Consider the following 25,185-nt stretch of genomic DNA (forward strand, 5'->3'; position numbering starts at 1 on the left):
GATTTAAAAACACCTTGAATGAGTCTGAAACAAGGTGCATAGCTTATTTAGAGATCCACTTCTTTTATTATTTATAATTTTACATTTTACCAACAAAACCAAAGCATTTTGTCTCTAAATAGGGAGGAAAACATTTACATTGTATGCATTTAGCTTTTATCCAAAGCGACTAACAAAAGAACAAAGCATTCATCAAAGAGCCAACAATCGTTGTAGTACACAATGCCAGTTTTATTAGACAACTAGATTAGGAAACCAGCAAAAGAAGAGAAGAAATGCATATTTTGATACCATCACATTACATCAAAGTAAATCTAGCCACCAAATAAAAGAACAGCTCTTGGTCACAAATGAACCCCGGTCTGGAGAAGAAGTACTTCACATCAGTGAGAGGAGCATCTCGTCATTACTTGCTTCATCTGATCAGGAAACTCCACTTGTAGGATAATAAAACCCATGGAAATGTAGAACTTGAATGAATGGGAACCAAACAGACTGACACACATGTGCAAAGTCTGTGAGGTGTGTTTTTTCACAGGTCATCACCCATGCAGTCCAGACTGTTCCTGCTCTCTTAACCAGACTGTGTTTTAGGGCATGTACGTGATTTCTGGTGTGTGTGTATATCTCAGCAAATACTTGCCTTCATGTAATGATCTAATGTAGTCATCTCACCATCTCGTATGTTGTTCTCTGCTTATGTTTCAACTTCAGGTGTTCCTGGTTTATTCTTCTTAAGACATTATTTAAATAAGCAGGATTCAGAGGAAAATATCCAGGGTTCCTACACATATTGACTAACACATTTACATTACTTTTCCAATTAAGTGTGTGTGCATATATATATGTGTGTATATATACACACACAGTACAGAAATATATATATTTTTATATGTGTATACACTACAGAGATTTTGTTCATTTCCTCGCTTCATGTTTTAACTCATTGATTCACTCATTTTAACTCACTTATATTGATTTACAACAATGGCACAGCCATAGACATTTAACCTTAGTTCAAAACATTATCCAATTTATGGGTGCTTTAACAGTACATATTTCCATTATTGTTATTATACTACACTTATGTGAAACATCTACCAAATCATATGACGTTCATCAAGCGAGAACCACCACTTACCTGGAGAGTTCCCAGTGAGAGTTTCTGATTCCAGGAGACACAGACACCAAGATGATTACATGTGCAAATGGATGGAGGAAGAAACAGAGACAACAGAGGGACATACCAAGAAAGGTTAACATGAATGTGATCACATTAAAATGTTAAAAGGGACATATACCCCTGGTTTCACAGACAATGCTTAAGCTAGTCCCAGACTAAAATGCATTTTTGAGCCGTTTTAACGGAAAGCAACTTGCACCGATACATCTTATAAATATAAGTCAGTGCCATTGTTTTGTCTCAAGATGCAGACCACCATGTTATTTTCTAAGGCACACTTATAAAGGCTATACTGAAATGTCCTAACCGAACTGACCTAATCCTGACTTAATCTAAGCCCTGTGAAACCAGGCCCTAACTACAAACTAAGATTTGACCTATAACATCAAGAGAAAATAAGCAGGCACTGTCCTGTGTGAACTTCTCTCTCTAGTCTAGTGGAGTAAAGGTCTTGATGTGTGTGGATCATCTACAGTTTGTGATGGACAAAAATGTCAAATTTTCTCTTGGTGAACGTGTTTTTGGGTTTATGGGAGATGGGAAATCTTATGATCATTTTGTTATTTTGCTCAATTCCTATTTCGTGCTCTTAATAGTTACATGCTTGTACTGAACTCTTAAATGTTGAAATAAAGTAACAACAGCCATAGAAATAAATGGAACAATGCTATAACTACCGCTCTTATGATTAAGCTGTCTATAGACATTTAATGATTAATGATAGGAAATGATCTTCCGAGATGAGTTTAACCAATCAAATTTAAGATTTTTTTTTTTCTCGCATTTTTCTGCTCAAGTCGCTTTGTTTCCATGACTCAGCAGACTCTGGATAGTTTCTCCAATAAAGTATGATTTATCGTTTATGCCTGGTTCAGATTACACGATTTTTTTGTCTCTTATGATAGTCACTGTGTCAGATTACACGATTTTGACTCCTAAAAATCTTGTCATGTCGTGGACAACAAACATGTCAGACTACACGTTGTTTTCCGACCAGTCATCGCGAGCCGTCTCACACACTCATTCACTCGCACATATAGGCTACACACGCTCACTCACATAGCCTACACACACTCACACATGCACTCACTCTCTCACACACACACACACACACACACACGCTCACTCACATACACGCACTCTCTCTCTCTCTCTCACACACACGCTCTCTCTCTCACTCACACACTCACTCGCGAACACACACTCTCACTCACTCACGCGCCGTCGTCGTCGTGGAGGACCGTTAAAAAAATTAAACATGCTAGTCTTTTTGTTGTGATGTCGAAGCATCGCAGACGTCGCGTAGGTTGTCGCCCACTATGACACACTATACGAGATGAAACGATCGAATCTTACGTCCCGACGCCCGTTGTCGTTTGCGAATCCCCACGACACCCTACGTCAAACGGATCGTGCCAAAATCGGGCTAAAATCGTGTAATCTGAACCAAGCATTAAGGTATTTACAATCTTTATGGTGGAACGCAAATAATAGAAGCTCAACAATGAGCGAAACCAATCACTGGTACAGTTTTTAGCACAAAATTAAAAACTACCCCCGGTGGTACACAATACCGTTTTGATTTCACTGATCGAAAGCATTAGAAATCATTGGCATAATTAAGAGGCTACTTTTCTAACAGACCCAGATTGCATTCGAATACTTTCTTTTAATATCATTTCCTCGAGCTGATTTGTGGAACGCATTTCTGCTTCCTGACGGCTAAATTTACTAAAATAAAATAAATAATTCAAGGGGAGTTATAGATACATTTCTGTATATTTTAAAACCCATGTGTATGATACAAAGCAAAGTTTATTTCTAATCAAAAGACAACAGTAAGGTTAGGTGATTAAATTGTCTTGTCTTTATTCGTCATTAAACTAAATGTATAAAACAGAACAAGTAAAAACTCAAGTCTAACATTCTTTCAAAATATTTTTGTAATATGCATGTATAGAAAAGAAATGCTTTCATTCTACATAAGCTGTATAACAATAAATTTTGAAGTGACAAAAAACAAAACAACAACAACAACAGACATGGCACTGTACAAGTTGAACAAAACAAATGACCGTTTCAGGAATTTCATCATCTCAAACTGACGGGTCAGATGTCTCTGTCTTATTCGTCTCACGCTCCCATTTCTCCAGAAAAGCCTGAAGGTTGAGATTGAAGATATCAATGCCCTTCCCAGAGAGGTGAACCCCATCTGGTCTGTAGTGTCCCAAATAGGGCTGTATGTTGCTATGGCTCAAAGCAGTGCCACTCAGTCCCGGCATCATTTCTTGTACGCTGTCATTGATGGCCATGCGAATGATGTCCATTTCTTTGCTATCTTCTGTACCCCTCCAGGACTGTCGTGAAAGGATGCTGGACCACACCAGGAGGCATTGGGGGAATATGCTCTTCAGTGAGGTCATATCTTTCTTCACAGTCGAAATAAAGGCTTCTGGAGCAGTTGTGGTAATGTCATTTCCACCCAAGTGGATTATAAGCACATCGGGTTTGGGCCAGTTGTCTTTGAGCTGGAGCAGCAAAGGTACAAGCTGTTGCCACGTCATGCCCTGCATGCCCTTCCAGTAAACGCGCACACAGTTCGGGTGCATGCCCAACTGCACTCCAAACTCTGGGGAAGTGGCCCTCTTCTCAGCCCAAAACACAAGAGAGTGGCCACATATCCACACATTCTTTATCTCACTGGGGGTACTTTTACCTGTAAATATGTTACAATATAGGGTGTACATTAACCTCAACAGGCTTGACCAAGTGAACATTTCTTTTGTTTTAAAAAAAAAATGGTGGTCCATAATCTAACATCATATCAAGACCTCCCAAGTGATATTTATAACAGAAGACCTGTTCCTGATCCTATCTAATCTCCATCTAGTTTGGGAAAATGAGTTTTAAGGAACAATTTATCTCATCTACCATCTGATCTGCATCTACTGCAAGAACACGCGTCTACACTGGACGCGACTGGCGTTGAGTCGGTACTAGAAGCATTGAAGCTAATGTCCCAACTACGCCCTAAATCATGGGTAAATCTTAATTTATTTTGAACAAAAATCCAGTGATGTAAAAAGTGACTTAGCATGAGCTATTTAGCATTTATGCTACTTTTGATACAATTGCATTTCCATATGGAAATAAATCACCAAACCACAACTTTGAAGTAAAGGTGCGGTTGCAAATTCACAGCTCACGCAGAAATCACTTCAAAACCCAAGAAGCTTTCTGTTGGTCAATGTGGCGAATTTACGTGACCAACTGAACACTTTGTGAAATATTTCACCCTGACCTGATCATGTGTATTCCTATAGAAATTACTGGATTTCGCTGGCAAAAATTCTCAGGGCAATGGTAAATGCGCTGCAAAGGATTTTAGACATTATTTTATGATTTTAAATATCATGAAAAATAGTGTAAGAAACGGATCTAAAAAGTGAAAAAAAGAAGAGAAACTTCCGATAAACTGTCAACAGAAAGTGCATCCCAACATGCTGTAACGGAGACTTCCGGTGTAGACAGCGCCACTGAATATATTGCAAACAATCTACTTCTAATGCGCACATCCAGTGTAGACAGTGTTTCCAGCTTGCTGTCTGAAAAAATCGAATACTTTAAAACATAAAATCACCATTTAAAAAACTATTACCATTGTTTTCACAATTTAATCAATATTCTAATTTCAAGGTCGGCTATTAAATAAATAACCCATTAATCTCCACCATGGATCGTGGAAGCAGCCCGGGTTAATTTTGAAGTTTGGTACAAATTTGGCTTTTAAATAAATGTTTATATCACAAATAAAGCATCTAATATATCTGACATTAAACATACTCAAATTAGCAGTATTTGTAATATTAAAAGGTATGTCAACAAATATCAATATTAAGTAAAACGTCATTGGTTCATTTAGCCCGTGCTGATTTAAGAACCACCAATCAGTGCCTATGTTTTGTCCAAAATGCTTCAAGCCATTATATAGTGTGAATGATAATAAAGAGACATCATCCACTTTATGATTAAGACTAAGCAGAGACACTAACAACTCCGCTAACCCCTGACTTTTGATGATACAGTTCATCTATTTGCATCCCCCCCCCCTTTTGATACATTCCATGATCCATGATCTCCACACTGCAAAATAATGTTTCCTGATCTCATGACAAAGGACTAGGTCAGGACTAAGTAAGCTACACCATGATCTCATATTGTCCCCGTTATGACCTAAGAACTACCTGAATAGATCTTTCTTGGGAAAGAAAGTACTGGTCTGGATGACTAAGGTTCTTGCAAGACAAAAGAATAATAATAATAATAATATAAAAAAGACTATGCAGGTAATTACATCTGAAGCTCAATAAATAAAGTAGTCAATAAATGCCTGAACCTAAAGACTCTGGAAATACTAATACCTGTAGCCGAATTCCGATTTTGTCCACGTGCTCGCTGGGCTTCCATTTGCTGCTCTTTCTTCAGCTTCATTCTCTGGTTAAACTGTTCAAGCTGCCCAGAGTACAATTATATAAGAACAAAACACTCTCACTGACAAAATTGTGCTAAAACAATCAGTAGATTTATCACAGGTTCCGAATGTTACAAGCTGAAGACAATTAGCTCAATGCAACATTGTCCTTAAATAGCTTCCAATATTTGCCATATCACAGAATTACAAAGTATGACATGAGTATAAAATTAAGTATAACATGTATATTATGGATCACCCAACAGAGGATTCCACATGTGAGAAGTTTGAGGAAAGATGTCATACCCGTTTCTTCTGCTTAGCCTTGATGTCGTCTTCTGTTATGGTAGCAACTTGTTTATTCTTGGCTTCCTCCGATGTACTCTTTGCTTGATTGTCTTCTGTAGGCTGTATGTTAACAAGTGCGCTGGCAGGCCCTGCTTTAACGGTTGGAACGGTTTGGATTGTTGGGACTGTTTTTATTGTTTTGAGGCACCTAACAGGCTTTGTTGGGATTTGAATAGCCGCTTGGTTATTGTATGAAGTGTCCATTGAGGAGAGGTGGAGAGGGTTGTGAGTAGGTGGAGGACCATAAGGATACGGCATGGAGTGTGTAGGCGGCACACAATATGGATTGGCCATTTGTGCAGTATACGGACTATAAGAAGCCATCATATGTGGAGACATTGATTGGAGACCACTAGCATAACCTAAATTAGGGGATGGAGGCACAGTGGCATAAGGGTACATACCAGGAGCCACACCCCAAAACTGTTGGTCACTGCTTTGGTATTGGGAATACTGGGAAGCGGAATAGGTGGGAACATTGGGATTTTGGGCATACTGGGAACTATCAGGTTGAACGGTGGTTAAACCGGTCACTGGTTGGAACGAAACTTGAGAAACCGCGGACTGCTCAGATGAAGCTTCGCAAGGTTCTTGCTCGTCTGTTGTTGGTTTCAAATTAACTACGGTTCTCTTAATGCTAGTTAGGTCTACATCTTCCCCTTTGTGCTTGTCTTTGTATTTTACAGTGTCCTTATAGCTCATGTAAACCTTACGGTTCGAGGACTGAGCTGGGGAAACAGATCGGACACCTTCAGAGTCTGAGGAATCTGCCCTACTACTACTACCCCTTTGCTCAGATTGGCTCACTGAACGCTCCCTTTTTTGATCAAAGGAGTGAGATCCAGCACTGTAAGGTTTTCTCATTTTGCCATACAACCGCTCTTGTGTCCTGTCTGCTAATTTGCTAACCTCTGCTGTGTCTAGATGAAGTCCTATTGTCTGCAGAAGACTCTGAATTTTTTCAAAGTTCTCTGACTTTCTGTCTTTATCTTCATTGCTTTCTTCGGACTGCTGACGAGCTAAGCTTTTGTCAAAATTACTATCAGGCGCCTCTCTGTCCTCTACGCAAGAAAGCAGGACATTTTGATTGACTTTCTGGTATTCAACAGACTGACTACGCTCCCTATACCGACTGTGATCATCAGTGTAATGTTCGTGCTGTGTTGCATACGGATCAGGACCCTCTTCATACTGATTCCATTGCTCAGAAAACTGATTTGGATCTTTATGCATGCTCCAATTTTCTGAAACCATCGGATGCTCATATGGACTTTTCTTTTCTGCTTTTGCAGTAGGATCTACACCATACTTCATTCCAACAAGTTGAGAAAAGCCACTACCATCCTGAACAGCTCTTTCATGAGGCAAAAGGTCATCTTTCCTAGGGTCATTCAAACGGGTTTCAATCTTCATAGGGTTTTTACCTCGTTCTTGGCCAGAATGTTTACCCATAACGGAAGGCTGATCGCTGTCTTCATCTTCCTTAAAAGGATCATATATCTCATCCATGAAGGGTATGTTTCTATCTAAATGTGGTTGAGGGGGTTTCTGTGTATTCATTGAAGCCAGATCCTTTCTTGCCTCTTGAAACAATGAGTTAACAACACTGGTGTCAGCCTTGTTGAGAGCACTAAGGAAGCGTTCCATTTGAGTTGTAAGATTGCGCTTTTGACCTGATGGTGAAGTCTGACTTGTTGAAGGGTTACTGCTATGAGGATGGTCAGGAGGCTGGTGAGATGTTGCCCTCTGTTGGTCATCATGAGAATTGTTACCTTTGGACACGTTGGAAGATTTCTGGTCATGCAAAGACCTTGAACTGGAGGCTTGCGTGAGTGGCTGTGGGATTGCTAGCTTGTTAAAAGGAGGCGATTCACTGACTTGTGTGGCTGCTGAAGACTCGTTTATGATCTGCTTGAAAAAGCCAAAAGTACCAGGACGAATGGGCTGTGGATTTGAGGGCCTGTTGAATGGCGAAGCTGCTGTCGTCTGAGAGCGTATCTTTCTAAAAGTAGAATCATCCTGACATGGCTGGCCATATTCATCAACTGAGGTTGCATCACTCTGCAAAGATACAAATAAAAAAATGATAATAATAATTGTTTCACAAATTACACTGTAATGACAGGTAGCTTTTCCTTAAAACATTGTGCTCATTTTGGCTTCCAATAGCGCTTTTCCACCATTGAGCCAAAGGGTTACTGTTGATGAATCACACCAGTTTCCATTGTGGTGTCGTGGTTTTGCACATCACTAACGCTTTTCCACCAACATTGTTTTCCTGTAAAGAGTGCAGTTGGTTCAACGTGTGGAAATGCTGCTGGTACCCAACTCATCATGCTCAGAACTGTTCAGCCAGATGGTGGAAAAGCGCTTCATAACTATTTTTCATAGCAGCTTCATACATTTTTTTTTTAATAAAACCAGCTTCAGATGGTAGTTGGTTTGATATGGTTTCTAGATGGTCAAAACCAGTCATTTTATGATCAATTAGATGGGACTGTAAAATGGTCACAACGTAGAATACCATCTTGGCCAAAATCAGACCCGATAGACCACCATAGCTGGTGGGGCGCATAACCTGGCAAACAACCAGTAAATACTCAGCTAACATGTTTTAAAAAACCTTCACCATCGTAAGCTGGTTTTTCCACCAAGGAGTGCTAATCTTTATATCCTTTACAATGAACAAACCTGAGAGCTGAGAATCTCCGAGCGTTTCTTCAAAATTGACTTTTTCGGTTGAACATCAGGTTTCATTTCAGAGCTCCACAAGTTCCCTTTAGACATTACAAATGTGTCATCTGTGTGTGATTCAAACTCATATTCTGCTTCCATTTCAGGCACTTCCCGACCAACCTTGACCTTCTGTTCCAAGGCATATATCGCTCTTTTGCGTGCTATTGACTCACTGAGTTCATCCAATTGCTTCTTTTTTCTCACCAGTTCTGGATCCTCAACCTGAGGTAAAGATATCTTCTCAGGCCACGCACTGGTCAAAGTCCTCTCAGAATTACTTTCAAATGTAGAGCAGCCAGGTGTATTTGAGCTAAAAGCACTAGTCTGTTGATGGTATCCCATTTGCATCTCTTGACTCTCACTCTTTAAAAATGGAGCAGTAGTTTCCTTGCTTGCAGAAGCCTTAAAGAATAAGAGACAGTGAGATATGCAATAGAAAATAAGATACAAAACGAAAGCCAGGAGCCCAAGTAAAAACAAACCTGAGATTGATGATCAGGCTGAGGTTCAGACTGTTTCTTCAAGATGGACTTCACTGGTTTTAGGTCAGGCATCCACACGTTTTCACGATGCACATGTTGATAATCAAATGTTGTAACTCCAGTTTTTCCATCTATCTCAAGCTCAGGTTCAATTTTTTTTGCATTTTGCTCCATAGCAACAATAGCTTTCTTACGTGCAATCATTTCGTTGAGTTCCATTAGCTCTCTCTTTTTTTGCAATAATTCATCATCTACATTATTAGGGCTTTTAGCTCTGTTTTTGTTGCTTGAATCTTTACTACTGCTTTGTTTTGCATAGCGATCGTATCTGTCGGCTGGGCTGCGGCTTCTCTTCCTGGAACTTTGGGTGCCTCTTTCTCTTTCTCTGCTTCTGCTGCGACTGCAACTCCGTCGGCGCTCTTTGCTACGACTGCGTTTGTGTCTGTATCGACTGTCCCTCCTTTCATGGCTGGAACTTCGGTATCTGTTGTAGTAGTTCCTGCTTCGGTCTCGGCTCCGGCTTCTGCTGCGACTATATCTGCGTCTGCCACCTTCTCTGCTTCTGCTCCTGCTTCGACTATACCTACGTCGACTATTTTCCCTGCTTCTGCTCCGCGCTCTATCAACTTTAGCTGTGGTTCTCTCTTGTTTAATTTCATTTTCCTTCTTCAGATCTTTTACAGATGACAGAGATGGTGGAGCCTTGTCTTTTCCCTTGTTTGGCTTGCTAAAGATCAAGAAATTGTCAACACACATCGCATTAAAATGTATTAAATGTTACAACGTTTAAAAAAATAAATAAAACAACTGTGAAAAGTGGAAGATCTACAATGGAAAACCTTAAATATACATACTATATGAATAAGTAGCAAAATTAATTTTAATTATTACTATACACAATAATAAATTACAATACACAAGTATGATTTTTTGCAACGACAAGCCTTTGAATCAAATGTTTAAAACAACATTTTTCATTGGAAAGACTCACTATGATGTAAACTACATATACACAAGTAACTATTATTATCATTATGTGAAATATCTATATGATCACATTTGATGTCCGTTCCATGCGCTTGACAACACATTCAATTTTAGCTATTTTTTTTTACAACAAATTAATTATTTTCTGTTAGACATGCCGTATTTTGTATTCAAGAAAGCAAACGAATGAAGATAAAAGACCTCTTTTTTGGAGCACATTTTTTGCATTGTGACCAAACATTTCACTTCCACCCATCTATGACAAAAAGGAGATTTATTGTTTTACTGTCAGACTTACGGTTAATGTCATTACGTTCCAATGAAGTACTACTTCAGAACATCTACACACTAATGGGCTAAACTGACCTACTTACTCATGATTTACTTACTCTACATCCATTGATTCACTGCTTTTGTCCTCTGTTTTGACCTCTTCCTTGATATATTCTTTTGGATCCTTCAGCAATTTGATGGTCATTTTCTTCTGCAGGCAGCCAAGCAAATGCGGTAGAACTCACATTTAGGGATCAACTAAACCACGTAAAATTACTTAACTGATAAACTATTGTATAGACTAGGGGTTGCACTGACTAGTCGATTAGTTATGATACAAGTAGCATGCATAGGGATCTTTGCCAACTAATAGTGGATCTAATCACTTGAGTTTAGCTTATTTCACACATGGTGACAGCAAGAGGAACATTCCCCTTTCCTCAAACTTTGTCCCAGTGTTGTTGCACATCATTCATGTGGTATAGTAACCTGTCACGGACAGATATATTCAGAATCAAGCAAAATATGAAAACACTGAACCCTGATTATTCATAAAGCACCACAGAACCAAACATATGAGATGGTCTTTGTTCATTTAAAAGCCCAAATTCTTGCAAACTACACTGAAGTTAATCAAATGTTACACAGAGGCTAACAGAAACTAAGCAAGAGGGATATGTATTTGTCCACTGATGCTGCACAGTGTATTGGGATTCATTAGGTATTGACCCACTATCAAATTTTTTGGATGACTAGTAAATCGAGTAGTCGTGCAAGCCCTAATATATAAATCTTGCAACAAAAAAAATGATGTACTGCACCTTCTCTTTTACCCCAAAGGCCTCTAATTTTGGTGCCGATGTGAAGACACTTTCATTCAGCCTTCTGATTCTAACAGCGTGACTTCCCCCTTCAGCTGCTTCATTCTTCAAATAGTATAGTAATTACATCAAAAAGCTGGATTGACAGATCAGTATCCAAAATATATCCTTTACTTTTCCAGCAAAAGCCAGAACTTAGCAGTTACAAAGGGTTATTGAACAAAATGTGATTCTGTAGTAACACGGTAATAATGTAATGCAACAGAGATCGTGATGTTTCATCGGCTGAGAACTTACCGGTACTAACGTAAATTCAACCTTCTCAGCCAAAGTGAGTTTGGTGTCCTCCATAACCTCATTTATGTCAAAAAATAGCTGCGGGTCCTGTTGTGTCTTGATGAACCCAAATTTATCATCCAGCTTGACAACAAGCCCCTATTAGATGGAAGCACGGCATAAGCAAAAATAAAGATCATATTTTAAAGATTAGCACTGGCAAAACACAGCACCTGTTCCTCACTGGTTCTGGATCTTCTGCAAATGCTAAAATGTAGGGATGCACCAAAATCAAAAAACAAAAATGCCATAAACCTGCCATTTTTGGTTTTCTGGTGAAAAAGAAAATGGGCCTAAATTTTCGTCAAAAATATGAACAATAATCATTACTTTCACAGATGACATGGAGAGATGAGTAACGTGCACAATAAATGATCCAGGTTTCATTGGACGTAGTGTAAATGCCAGCTGATGATGGCATTTTTCCTGAAAAAGAGCTCATGTTTACATTCTGTGACCTGATGGAGTTTGGGTTCTTTCCCACTGTCGCCTCTGGCTAGCTTAGTTGGGGACATTTAATAAACTAATATTATTGATCTGCCTGTACCGACACTCTATTGGATGAGAACTGAAATGAGCTGGACGATGACATCACTGATTTCTTTTAGAGCTGCTGAACAGACAAAATGAACTCTTTGCATCACTGAATGACTTTCCTGTTATCACTGTAAAGCTGCTTTGAAACAATCTGTATTGGATAAAACGCTATAGAAATAAAGGTGACATGACACTGCTCATATTAAAACATTGTAAAAACACACTGATGTCCACGGAAAACGTCTCCGTTTTAAGCATATCGTTGTCGTGTAAACGTACTCTAATATATCTGAGATGTTAAAGCAAACAAAGACTGCAATCATTAAAAAAAAATCCCAGGGTGTTTTTTGAGGTGGGTAGAGGACGTGTATCCCAGGTCAAATTCTCCTATGGACCTCTATAATCAACGATGTCCTAATAACCATTAGCTTCATCAGTCTGTGTATTATAACTCAGATTCCCTCTCTCTGAAAAGTGCTTTGTGTGTGAGAACAGCGCTATATACATATAACTAATTATTATTAACCATGTTCACATTGAGACTGGTATCTTCGTAATAGCCAAGCCATACCAAGCACTCGTTAAGGCGGGCGTCTATTGTTGCAGTCTTGAGTACTTTTTTTACGGAGCCCCGCAAATGATAGCCTGGTAATACCAGACTCTGCTACTTCGCTTTGCTTCGTAGAGAGAGTCTGGAGCTCCGTAATAGAAAAACGTTTTCTTTACCGCCTGGGGGCGCTAGTCTGAAGCTTAAAATCATTGGTTACCCGTAAGCCAATCACATAACGTTTGGTTATGGCATGTGTTATGCGCATGCTCAGCCGCATCTAACTTCCACTGTAAACACATGTATGATGCGAAAACAAAACCATCGAGCGAAATACCGGAGTGAACATGGCTGTGAACGACTTTTGCAGATTATGTGAAGTAAATCTACGCATCCACGGTACAATCAGCGCCTACGTCACGGCTCTCAGCCCGCCCTCTGTTCGTTGATTGGCCGGCTGTTTTCAGGCCGGAGGAAAACGGAAAGCTATGACGCAGTCTCAGACTGAGTACAGAAGCGAAATGAAATTGAGCGGAAGTACGAAGTCTGACGTAGTCAGGCTACGCAAATGACATGTGGGGGAAAAAAATTATATCGTGGACATGGATTAAGAATTCGCTCCTACGACTTACTAATATGTCAGCATATTTTACTAATTCTTTCCCTCGTTAGGTAAATCATGCTTATAATATAATTTGTGCCATCGCTTTACTAAACTATGGTTATGTTGTAATAATTTATTCCCTTGTTTTAATTAAATTAAAACTGAGGGAACAAATTAGTTCAACAAGAACACGATTTAACTAAAACAAAACAAGTGAACGAATTAATGAATCATGGGAATGAATTCTCAATTAATTTGTCCGTATGTCATGTACGAGGCTCTGTACTTTGTTGTTATTCCATCTTAGACGTTTTTTTTTTTTTCGTTCATGAAACAACAGCCCGGACCAGTGTTGCCACCTTGTGGACATACTAATTAGCACAAAAAAAAAAAATAATTCAGGCTGTGCACAGAAGGAACAGTGTATGCACACCCTAGCGCACGCATAAAAACCGAAGTGTACTTTGGGCTTTACTATAATGCAGTGGTTCTTAACCAGGGGGCATCAGCAAACTTACAGGAGGTCAGCAGAAATATATGACCTAATATTGGGAAGCCTTTGAATATCATGTTGGACAATGTGGGGCTTTCAAGTCAAAAAGTTTGAGAACCACTTAAAAAATAATTATATCTTTTGTAGTTAAAGCTTTTATGATCTTAATTTTGGTGCATTCCCTACATTCTTGTTTGCTATCAATCACTGACATTTCTTTGCCTATAACTATAATGTCCTATTATTATGACCAATGGTGCAACTTTCATCTTTGACAGCTAGATGCACCATGCTAACCTAAGACCAAGATATGGTGCAGCTGCGAATCAACTCTTGTGTCTACTTCAATATTGTATAGACTCAACATCTTACGTGAGCGGGCCAAATCACCATGAAAACAACAGAAAAACACTCACTATCTTTCGCTGCTCTTCAGAGTCTGTCTGGAAAGTTTCTGGCAGGATCTCTACATTGGTAGCCCACTCCTCCTTGGTTAAGCTGTTGGTGGAAATGTTGAACTGGACCTTGTCACCGATCATCATGGTGGCCTTTGTGATCACGTCACCGGATCTAAAAGATAACCGTTTCTCAGTGCCCTCCACTCTGGTGACCAGAAGACCCAAAGTGGGCTCTTGCTTGTCCATCTGCTAAAAAGAAAGAAAAGAAATAATTGGAACACAACGGCTATAAAAAAAAAATAATAATAATAATAAAAGATGACATTAAAACCCTTCAACACTTGTTCTATAAATAATTATGATCCATGCATCTTTTCAATGCAACCTGCAGAGCACAAGGGGACTTTCCAAAAAACCCTCTTATGTTCTCACTAGGGTGACAAACAGCATGTTTTTTTTTACATGCATTTCTCAGCTTCCAAATTCTGTCAATTTCAAACAATAAACACCATTCTGGCACTCTTTAATGTGGCTCAACAGATCGCTGCCAAGCGAAGCACCAGCGCTTTACTACTCGTTATAGCAGGAAATAAATATGAATGAACAACAGAAGGTATTGTTGAAAGATCCGTATGTCTCATGTAAAAAATCCGTATGTCTCATGTAATCCAGGGATGGAAATTAACTTTTTTGTCCACCGGCCACTGTGGCTGGTGGATTTCAAAATCTACCAGCCACTCAATGTTTTTACCAGCCACTTTCTTGTTTTTAACCGACAATGTGTAACTGCATGTGAAAATTAATACTACAAGATCTACAATACTTAAGCAGTTTATTTAATCTCAAGTCTCAATGAAATACTGACATTTTCTCTTTCTCTCTTATATATATTTCTCTTTTTTACCTGGATGTGGCATTTGAATGATTCGTGGTTTTTTATGGCTTCCAGTTTTAGGTTTTTAGTCCCAACAATGAAACTAGGGCTGGGCGATATGGACCAAAAGTCATATCCCGATTATTTAGGCTGAATATCGATATACGATATATATCCCAATATTTTTTCCGCAAAGTGAGAGCAAATGTTCAGTCAAAGTCAAAGCCAAATATGACGTCACAAGTAGTTTTATTGAAACCGGCTATTTCCACACACACAAGTACTGTCCCCGTTTACTTAACATAAATTGTAAGAATATGACTAATAGTAAAGACTAGTACTAATAAATAAACATTAGGCCTATGCTAAAGCTATTAAATAGCAGTCCCAAACTAGTTTTTGTTAATACAATGTTGGTATGAGCCACTAGAGTCATTTAAAAATATAAAAAATAACACAAAGAAAAATAAAGTGGCATTTTGGGGTTAATATGGAAACGACAGTTGCCATGGTGAATACACAATATTAACAATAACTGTTAATGAACCATAGAAACTGCTCCTGGTGAATAGTATGAAAATCATCCCTGCATTACTTTTATTTTGTGTAATTTACAACGTAACGGCGTTGCATGCTCGTAGTTTATTTTGCACTTTTATATACAGTGAGGCGATACACAGCGCGCGCGGCCGCATTTGCGCGTGCAATTGAAGAGTGTTCGCTACGAGAACAGGATAACGGCTGACGTGACAGGACAAGAAAGTCCGTTTTTCTGAGGTGAAATACTTTATTTCAGCGTACACTTATGTCCTCTAAAAGTGTCCGCCATCTGTGTGAAACAGTATATTTTTATTTACCCGCCACGGTGGCCGGTAGGTGAAGCGAGTTTACCCGCCACAACACAAAATCACCCGCATTTGGCTGGTGGCGGGTGCTAATTTCCATCCCTGATGTAATCGCTCAATCATTGTTTCAACAGCGGAAAGAAGTCAATAAAATAGCTTGTAAACAATGGCACGTAATGTTTCATTTACCTCAGAAAAGCCATTAAATGTCCATAAACTCGTTAGTCAGCTAGAAAAATGAACTCTAGAGTGGAGCATTTTGCTAAATTGTATTTTTACCTAACCTGTTCTTCAATATGCATGTTTGAATAAATCCGTAAGCTAATGATGGGGAGTCGACTCTAAACACAGAAACAACTTTGTCACATACTGTACATTTATCCCACATGAAGCTTACTTTAGAAATAGACAGCAGCCATAGTACATTTATTTTGTAATACATACCTCTGTGACAGCTTTGTAGTTTAACTGATGTCATATTGATACAATAAATATACATTATATAAATATACATGGTTTTAATAACTATTTAACTATAATTCATTAAAAACTCACATCAAGAATAAACACATCAATGAGTATTTATTGTATGTATTGTATTTATTTCTAATATCTAACTCTCCTGTCCAAGCACTTTTAAGACAATGATCGTGTGCATTAGTGCTGCATGATTAATCGTATCGCAATGTCAAGCCTACGCGATTATATGACGCAAAAATGCTGCGATTTTATATTAAATAAACAAATTAGCGCTGTTAACGCAATTAACGCAGCATCTGTTAATTTTTGGCATCCTTTGGCTAGTGTTACATGATCCCGTTCTTATTCATGCAAATGCTTTTAAACCATTCATGCGCGATAAGACAAATAAGAACGCGCTGTCAGTGAATGTCCTCCTTACACACACACACGACCCACAGATAGACGCGCGCCAGTATCGCACAGACAGCGCGGCCTAAATGAACGCGCTGCCTGTGAATGTCCTGACTGTGACACACAGAAAGACTCGCGCTAATATCGTGCGCGCGCGCAAAACAGCATGCCAGAATACAGTTCTCTTTCGAGCTTGAACGAACAATTATGTTGTTCTTAATTACACAATTATGCCAAAATGTCTTTTTGTCGAGTATCTTCATAACATAATAGTCTTGAACGTGAAGAGTTGTGATGACTCGTGAGAGAATGAGGCACATGTGAGATCCGCGTCTCTGACAGCAGCGGCTGGTCTTAAAGGGACAGTACACAGTAGCCACTAATTATATCTGTCGCTAAAGTTAATCAAAGAACAAAGGGAACAGAGAAAAACTCACTGCTCTTGACTAAAAAACTTTTTTCTTCAGGCAGATTATCACTAATGTGTGTGTGCATTTATTTTCCTTGAGAACCAAGCAAGTTGACTCATGAAACCATTTGTTTATTATATCGCATATCGCAATATTGACCTCTATTTTCGCAATATGACATTTTCCCCAAATCGTGCAGCCCTAGTGTGCATTTAACTCCAATCAGACATTCTCAAACAACAACTAGATCTATTTGTGAATGTGGGGCTACAGTACAAATTTCTACCTTGCATTACAAATAAAAACACAAATCTATCACCTATTCATGGAGCTTTAGCGATTTAACGTTTAAAATGTGATTAAATAACATTACAGTCTTACGTTGTTCCTTATCTAATTCATACTCCAGAACGAGTTTAAACATATCAAGATACTTGTTCAGTTTCTTGTGTTCAGGTTGTGGGATTGTGAAAAGCCTACCTCCTTTTCTTGGGTTGGGTTTTTCTTTGGGGCGATTTTGGCAATCATCCCCTCGTATTTCTCACTGCTTACATCGAAGGAGCCTGACTCTTTAGAACCAGCCTCCATGGTCACAGGCTTCCACTGCAGATAGAGATGTGATTTAGAAGAAAGTGAAAGTTTTAATGAGCACAAAAATTTATAAAGTTATCCACAACAGGACAACTATGAATGAACAAGTCTAAACTACCTTGTCTTCATTGCCTTTTGCTTGTTGATTAAAGGTCACAGAGCCCTCAGGCAGCTTTTTGAGTCGGGTGGCCTTCTTGGTGTCATTCACCTTCAACACACAGCATTTGTATGTTATGAAGCTTCGAATACAATCAATCAACAACAAAGCCAAAGATACAGAGTTGTACTGGTGAAAAAAGAGAGCTTAATAATTTTACTCACAGTCAAAACAGTGAGCTCCACTTCATCCATGACATTCAACTCATCATCTGATAAATGGTCAGCCGCAGAAGCCGTCAGGTTATCATGTTTCTCTGTCATGATGGTCAGGGTTCCTTCGCTCTTGCTCATGACCACACCCTGTGATAAAATAATAATAATAATAATAAATATATTATGTTTTCAGAAGAAAAGTAGTGCTTGTCTGTGCAAACTTCTAGAGCTGTAATCTCCGAGTCGATTAGTCGATTATTTGGTCGATACGTTCTGGCTCGACCAAAATTCTGATTGGTCGATTTTTTGCCGCGTTCATTTCATCAGTTTTGCCGCGTTCATTTCATCAGGTGGAAAGCACTAATTGCTAATGGGGGTGTTTCTTTAGAGCACCCCTGTTTCACAGGTAACAGTCTGTCTTCAGAACACCCCCCTTGTTTTCACTTCTTTTGGATTAGCCCAACCCACTGGAGAAGAGCGACAGATTGAAGAAAGTAGGCTACTAGAAGGTTTGCTGAATATTATTTATTTAATTGTGAGAGCGTTTAATTCATAGTCAGTCCTCTTCTACCATGTCAACAAAGACATCGGCAGTGTGGCAGCATTTTTTTTTTAAAGTTAGGTGAGCTGACGAAGCTGAAGCTGAGCTCCACAGAGCGGCTGCACAGAGCGGCTGAAATGATAGTGTCTGTCAGTTATTAGAATACATATGACAAAAACAATTGTCTAAATTATGTTGCATATTCCTCAAAAGTTCTTGTGATGATATCACTAGTTGACAACAGTACTATTTTCGGAAATCATAGGCTATGATATTGCGCAGGTGCACGTGATGCAATGCTGTCAGAGCCGACAGACTCGTGTGTCAGACTCATTTCAGTGCAAAATAATTAGGTCAAAAACGATTTAATATAATGCAAATAGCCTACTAGTTTTTTATGTTTATTTATAATTCATTTAGGCAGACAACAAGGCTACCAAGTACTGCGCACAGTGCGCAGCTAATTCATTTAACGTTTTTCATTCCTTACGTCATTTTTAGTCGATTTTTAGTCGAAAATTTCAGGACTTCAGTCGACCAAGATTTTCTTTGGTTGATTACAGCCCTACAAAATTCAGGGTAGGGTGTTCTAGGTGTTAACCAGGCTGACACCAAAGTCTCTTTAATACTGTGGCTTCTAGATATGTCTTGGGTCTCTCCTTCAAAGTAAAAATACATTACATCACATTTTTCCCATTCTCTGCTAGGCTAAAATGGTAAGCCTGACCCATTTAGAAAAGTAAATCACACACACGTCCTCAAGCCGCATGATTTAGGATCATTCATGTCTAGCACAAAGGTGCAGGATGATACTTGTCCTGTTGGACAAAAGGTTTGGAATATACAGCATATAGGCCTTAAAATTCCTTTATAGTATAAGCTTTTTTAATGTTTTTTGAAGAAACAAAAGTCCAATGCATTTATTTATTCATACATACGGTGAAATGGCGCAAAGTTGAATTTTCCGCATCATTACTCCAGTCTTCAGTGTCACGTGATCCTTCAGAAATCATTCTAATATGCTGATTTGGTGTTAATTTAGCATGAATTATTATTTTATTTTTGGTAGTAAGTCAAGCTTGTGGGTGGCCGTTCTCAGACCGCTGTCACACGAACCAGTTCCGGAAAAGCGGAGGAGAATGAATAAATGGAAGATGGGTTTTTTAAATGTTTTTTATCATTAACAAATGTTAAAACAATTTTTACTGCTTAATAATTTTGTGGAAACTGTTATAAATTTTTCCAGGATTCTTTGTGAATAGAAAGTTCAAAAGAACAGCATTTATTTTGCTATGTTCCGGTGAGAAGACGAACATGAAGAAGCTAAGCACTACATCTACTTATAATGTAAAATTTACAGGACATCGTCATTCAGAAGGACAGGAATTATGGTCACATAATATGATTGACAACTCTAGACCGAACGAGCGCTCACTGAGTTATAACTCGCACAAAACCCGGAACAGGAGAGACAGAGCGTGCTTTGAATGCTCTTTCAGCTCTTCAGGTTGCAAAACTCAGTGGGAAATTAATAGAATTATATTCTGTGTGACAAAATATTTTTCAATAAATCAATATTTCTCCAAATATGCGCACTTTTGGACTAAGAGCCCTAACAGCCGCTGTTCAGTGCAGCTGCGTGAACAGATAAACATAGAAACCGCAGCAGACGTGACTGAATATGAGTGCATGTTTTTATTCTATTCAAAATATCATCAGTTACCGATTGATTATTTTGCACTCCTGACATTAATTAAGAAATTAATGTCACTGCAACCAGATAAACAGTGGTCAAATATGGAAGCTGGAGTCTTATATCTTTCTGATACACAGTTTGTCCAGATAAAGTAAGTGTGTGATGATTGAACGTGCAGTGAATGTAAACAATAATCTGGGGCCGCCGGCGATGCGCTGCAGGTTCAGGAGACACTACAGGTGAATAGGGTAAAATAATAATAGATATCACCATGACACTTCCTCAGTTGATTACTTACACAAGTATATATAAAAAATGTATTACAAGTTTTAGAAATTTGTATGTTTAATTATGCAAATTAGGCATTATCTCATTAAATATGCACAATTTTGCATATATTTTCGGTAGATAGATCTGAACATATGATAAAGCCAGGTGCAAAATTCTTTTTTCATTTTGTTTACACACAAGATGATAAAAAATAATTCAGAGGGATTTCAGGATATATTCTTTCATTACCTAGGAAAGCAAAATATACGGTCCATAGCCTTAAAAAAAATTGATTTTTGCCATATTTTTTTATTAAAATGTCACATAAATCAGGCCAGGAATGATTTATTAACAAATCCCTCTGAAAATATCTTCAGAATACTGCTAAGTGTATAACTAGAAAGTTTGGTGTACACAGGTGCTACATAGGCTGAGATGTTTGTACTGGAGAATGACAAAAAACTCATTTTGAGAAACGGGGCAGTTAAAGATTTAAATAGCTCTAAATGAGATTTCGTTGTTAGCTTTAAATCCCCCTTTGGCCATTCACGATTGGTTACTGATAGAAAGTAAATGCCCATATTTGGGTTAAATAGCGTTGTGCAGGAGACTCAGAGCTTTACAACGATACCGGTCATGACAGACTTCAGTGAACAGACGGATCTCGGCGTGTCGCGTTGGAATGCTAACTTCTTGGTAAATTCGGGAGAAACTTACTGCAGCAAGTAAACAAAATGTAATAAAATAAACATCTTAATGTATATTTTCAACGTTTTCTTTATAGCAGCTTGAAAGAACACATATTGAAGGAGTAAACTAGCCCAAAATCTCAAAACTGACCACTGCATGAAAAATCTATGTTTTTGCCTTTTTGTGTTTTACGACGAGCACATACAGTGAGGAAAATAAGTATTTGAACACCCTGCTATTTTGCAAGTTCTCCCACTTAGAAATCATGGAGGGGTCTGAAATTGTCATCGTAGGTGCATGTCCACTGTGAGAGACATAATCTAAAAAAATATAAATTCCAGAAATCACAATATATGATTTTTTAACTATTTATTTGTATGATACAGCTGCAAATAAGTATTTGAACACCTGAGAAAAATCAATGTTAATATTTGGTACAGTAGCCTTTGTTTGCAATTACAGAGGTCAAACGTTTCCTGTAGTTTTTCACCAGGTTTGCACACACTGCAGGAGGGATTTTGGCCCACTCCTCCACACAGATCTTCTCTAGATCAGTCAGGTTTCTGGGCTGTCGCTGAGAAACACAGAGTTTGAGCTCCCTCCAAAGATTCTCTATTGGGTTTAGGTCTGGAGACTGGCTAGGCCACGCCAGAACCTTGATATGCTTCTTACAGAGCCACTCCTTGGTTATCCTGGCTGTGTGGTTCAGGTCATTGTCATGTTGGAAGACCCAGCCTCGACCCATCTTCAATGCTCTAACTGAGGGAAGGAGGTTGTTCCCCAAAATCTCGCAATACATGGCCCCGGTCATCCTCTCCTTAATACAGTGCAGTCGCCCTGTCCCATGTGCAGAAAAACACCCCCAAAGCATGATGCTACCACCTCCATGCTTCACAGTAGGGATGGTGTTCTTGGGATGGTACTCATCATTCTTCTTCCTCCAAACACGTTTAGTGGAATTATGACCAAAAAGTTCTATTTTGGTCTCATCTGACCACATGACTTTCTCCCATGACTCCTCTGGATCATCCAAATGGTCATTGGCAAACTTAAGACGGGCCTTGACATGTGCTGGTTTAAGCAGGGGAACCTTCCGTGCCATGCATGATTTCAAACCATGACGTCTTAGTGTATTACCAACAGTAACCTTGGAAACGGTGGTCCCAGCTCTTTTCAGGTCATTGACCAGCTCCTCCCGTGTAGTTCTGGGCTGATTTCTCACCTTTCTTAGGATCATTGAGACCCCACGGGGTGAGATCTTGCATGGAGCCCCAGTCCGAGGGAGATTGACAGTCATGTTTAGCTTCTTCCATTTTCTAATGATTGCTCCAACAGTGGACCTTTTTTCACCAAGCTGCTTGGCAATTTCCCCGTAGCCCTTTCCAGCCTTGTGGAGGTGTACAATTTTGTCTCTAGTGTCTTTGGACAGCTCTTTGGTCTTGGCCATGTTAGTAGTTGGATTCTTACTGATTGTATGGGGTGGACAGGTGTCTTTATGCAGTTAACGACCTCAAACAGATGCATCTAATTTAGGATAATAAATGGAGTGGAGGTGGACATTTTAAAGGCAGACTAACAGGTCTTTGAGGGTCAGAATTCTAGCTGATAGACAGGTGTTCAAATACTTATTTGCAGCTGTATCATACAAATAGTTAAAAAAATCATATATTGTGATTTCTGGATTTTTTTTTTTAGATTATGTCTCTCACAGTGGACATGCACCTACGATGACAATTTCAGACCCCTCCATGATTTCCAAGTGGGAGAACTTGCAAAATAGCAGGGTGTTCAAATACTTATTTTCCTCACTGTACTTCAACAGTTCTAAACTTTCAAAGACAATCCAAGAAAAAAGGTCAGTGGATGATGGGATACTTACAGTCTCCCTGATTTCTTTGGTGAGCTGAAAAGTGTCTGGTGTTTTTGGTTTGATGTTTGTGGCTCTTTGTTCCTTGGTTATAACATTTGTCAGCAACTGGAACTCCACACGATCATACAGTAGCAGAGTTATATCGGTGTCCGCTTTGCCGAAGGGCAGTTTAATGGGATCCGTAGAGATAATGGTCCTGATGCGGCCAGGATTAGCCTCCTTGACATTGCCCTGATTAAATACATAAACAAAGAGATTAATGCTTCACTTAGTACAACTCTATACAACAGGATATTGTTACCAAGACAAATTAAAGTAGTGGTTCTCAAAGTGTGAGGCGGGTGCACAGGTAATGCAGAAGAAGAACAGAAAACACATTAAAACAGCGTTTAAGTGCGTGAATAGTGGTTGGTTGGTGTTTCGCCTTTATAAGGTGGAACCTAAACTTTCTTCTTCAGACCGTCAAGTTTGCACCAACAAAGAGGTTCTCTATCGCGTCGCTATTCCTGCTGTTCCAGTGAGAAGACAAACATGAAGAAGCTGAGCTCATGAGACGCTGTCAAAAAAACTCACTGCAGCCACTGAGGATCCTGTTCATCCAAAGCATCACTGAAATATTAAATTTTTTTGTTTATTTAAATTAAAAGTTATGGTCTGACCTATCATTTCCTCTTAAATGTAATATTTTTCAATGTTTCAATGGCTTTACAAAGTTAAACTATTGCAGGTGTTTTTCATTGCAGGTTTTTCAATAAAAATAATCTTTCAGTTTTTACAATTTTGTGTGAAATTATTTGGTAGTCAGAGGTGGGGTGGGGGGGCACCAGATTTTTTGAACGGTTTAAAGGGGGACGTGTCCAAAAACGTTTGAGAACCACTGCATTAAAGCATAATCTCCACCACAGACTCATCAATGTGCTACATTACATACAAAAATTAAGTAGAGAGAAAGATCTCCCAAGCCTGACTTCTGACCTACTGTACATCTGCCCAATTAGAAAGGTAGGGGTGATGAGATTCACAAGTGAAGCCACCCAGCACAGTTTGTGATGTTTAGGTGCAGGTAAACATGAAATTGATGATATCAAAATAATAATGGTTAGTGACTAGTTTTCCAGAGCGGACTATCTGAAGCTTACAGAGCATGCCTCGGAATCACAAATGTGTTTCTGTAATTTAATTGTTATGCTATTTAAAGGGTTTGTTCACTCAAAAATGTAATTTGTGTCATCAATTACTCAGCCATGTCATTTAAAACCTATTGAGACTTGTGTTGATCTACGAAACACAAAAGAAGACATTTTTAATGAAATTAAAATCACTCCACTGAAAGTGAATAAAAGCCTCAATTAAATCGGTCTCTTCAAACAAATTGGATTAAACTGCTCAATTGATATGGATTTATCTTCCAATCTCGTTTGGCGTTTTGAGTGAATAGACTTTCAATGGAGGGACAAACTATATATGAAGATGAAACTATCCTCCATTTGTGTTTCGAAGATGAACAAAAGTCTTAATGGGTTTGGACCGACTTGAGGCTCGTGAATATTAATTAGACAGGCCAAAATTGACCTGTTCTTGGCAGAGCTCCTGAGAAAGCAGCTGTAAAAACATATTGAGATGGTTTTTGATACTTATCCTGCAAATATGTATTTTTAAGGACATCAAAACCTAAAATAAAACTCCAGAAAGGTGTACAATATGGGACCTTTAAGTATGGTGAATGTCGTCATGGACAGATGTAACAATATGATTAATGATAAATTAAATTACATTTAAACTAGTGACATTTCTAAAACTATAACAACCCTAGTGTGCACGCAACTATCTGGCCTTGATGGACCTCCAGTGTATGTTCAAGACCTGAGACCTTCAGACATTCTCAATCCTTTTCTTATCCAACTCACCAAGGCCAGCAGCAGTCACCCACGCACAAGCGGGAAAAAAGCTTGTTCATTTATGTTTAATGCATAATTATGTTAATACATGATTAAAAA

General features: G+C 38.8%; 1 protein-coding gene across 2 annotated transcripts in view; it reads right to left on the bottom strand.

Annotated features, from left to right (window-relative positions):
- Nucleotides 1–1,966: 1,966 nt before the first annotated feature.
- Nucleotides 1,967–25,185, bottom strand: part of LOC311279873 (uncharacterized protein) — a 38,719-nt gene continuing 15,500 nt past the window's right edge. Inside the window, exons 7-19 of one of the 2 annotated variants that reach the window (XM_084391652.1) lie at nucleotides 23,198–23,419; nucleotides 18,131–18,268; nucleotides 17,928–18,017; nucleotides 17,699–17,821; nucleotides 14,235–14,465; nucleotides 11,599–11,736; nucleotides 11,302–11,406; nucleotides 10,597–10,691; nucleotides 9,221–9,947; nucleotides 8,694–9,140; nucleotides 5,961–8,063; nucleotides 5,605–5,695; nucleotides 1,967–3,899 (exon numbers count right to left, since the gene is read on the bottom strand). In XM_084391652.1, the coding sequence (XP_084247778.1) occupies nucleotides 3,280–3,899; nucleotides 5,605–5,695; nucleotides 5,961–8,063; nucleotides 8,694–9,140; nucleotides 9,221–9,947; nucleotides 10,597–10,691; nucleotides 11,302–11,406; nucleotides 11,599–11,736; nucleotides 14,235–14,465; nucleotides 17,699–17,821; nucleotides 17,928–18,017; nucleotides 18,131–18,268; nucleotides 23,198–23,419 (5,130 nt within the window). In that variant the 3' untranslated portion in view covers nucleotides 1,967–3,279. The remainder of the gene's footprint in view (nucleotides 3,900–5,604; nucleotides 5,696–5,960; nucleotides 8,064–8,693; nucleotides 9,141–9,220; nucleotides 9,948–10,596; nucleotides 10,692–11,301; nucleotides 11,407–11,598; nucleotides 11,737–14,234; nucleotides 14,466–17,698; nucleotides 17,822–17,927; nucleotides 18,018–18,130; nucleotides 18,269–23,197; nucleotides 23,420–25,185) is intronic. The other variant, XM_084391653.1, reaches the window with a different exon arrangement.

Source organism: Rutilus rutilus (genome assembly GCF_951802725.1).
Source record: "Rutilus rutilus genome assembly, chromosome: 20".
NCBI lineage: Eukaryota > Metazoa > Chordata > Actinopteri > Cypriniformes > Leuciscidae > Rutilus > Rutilus rutilus.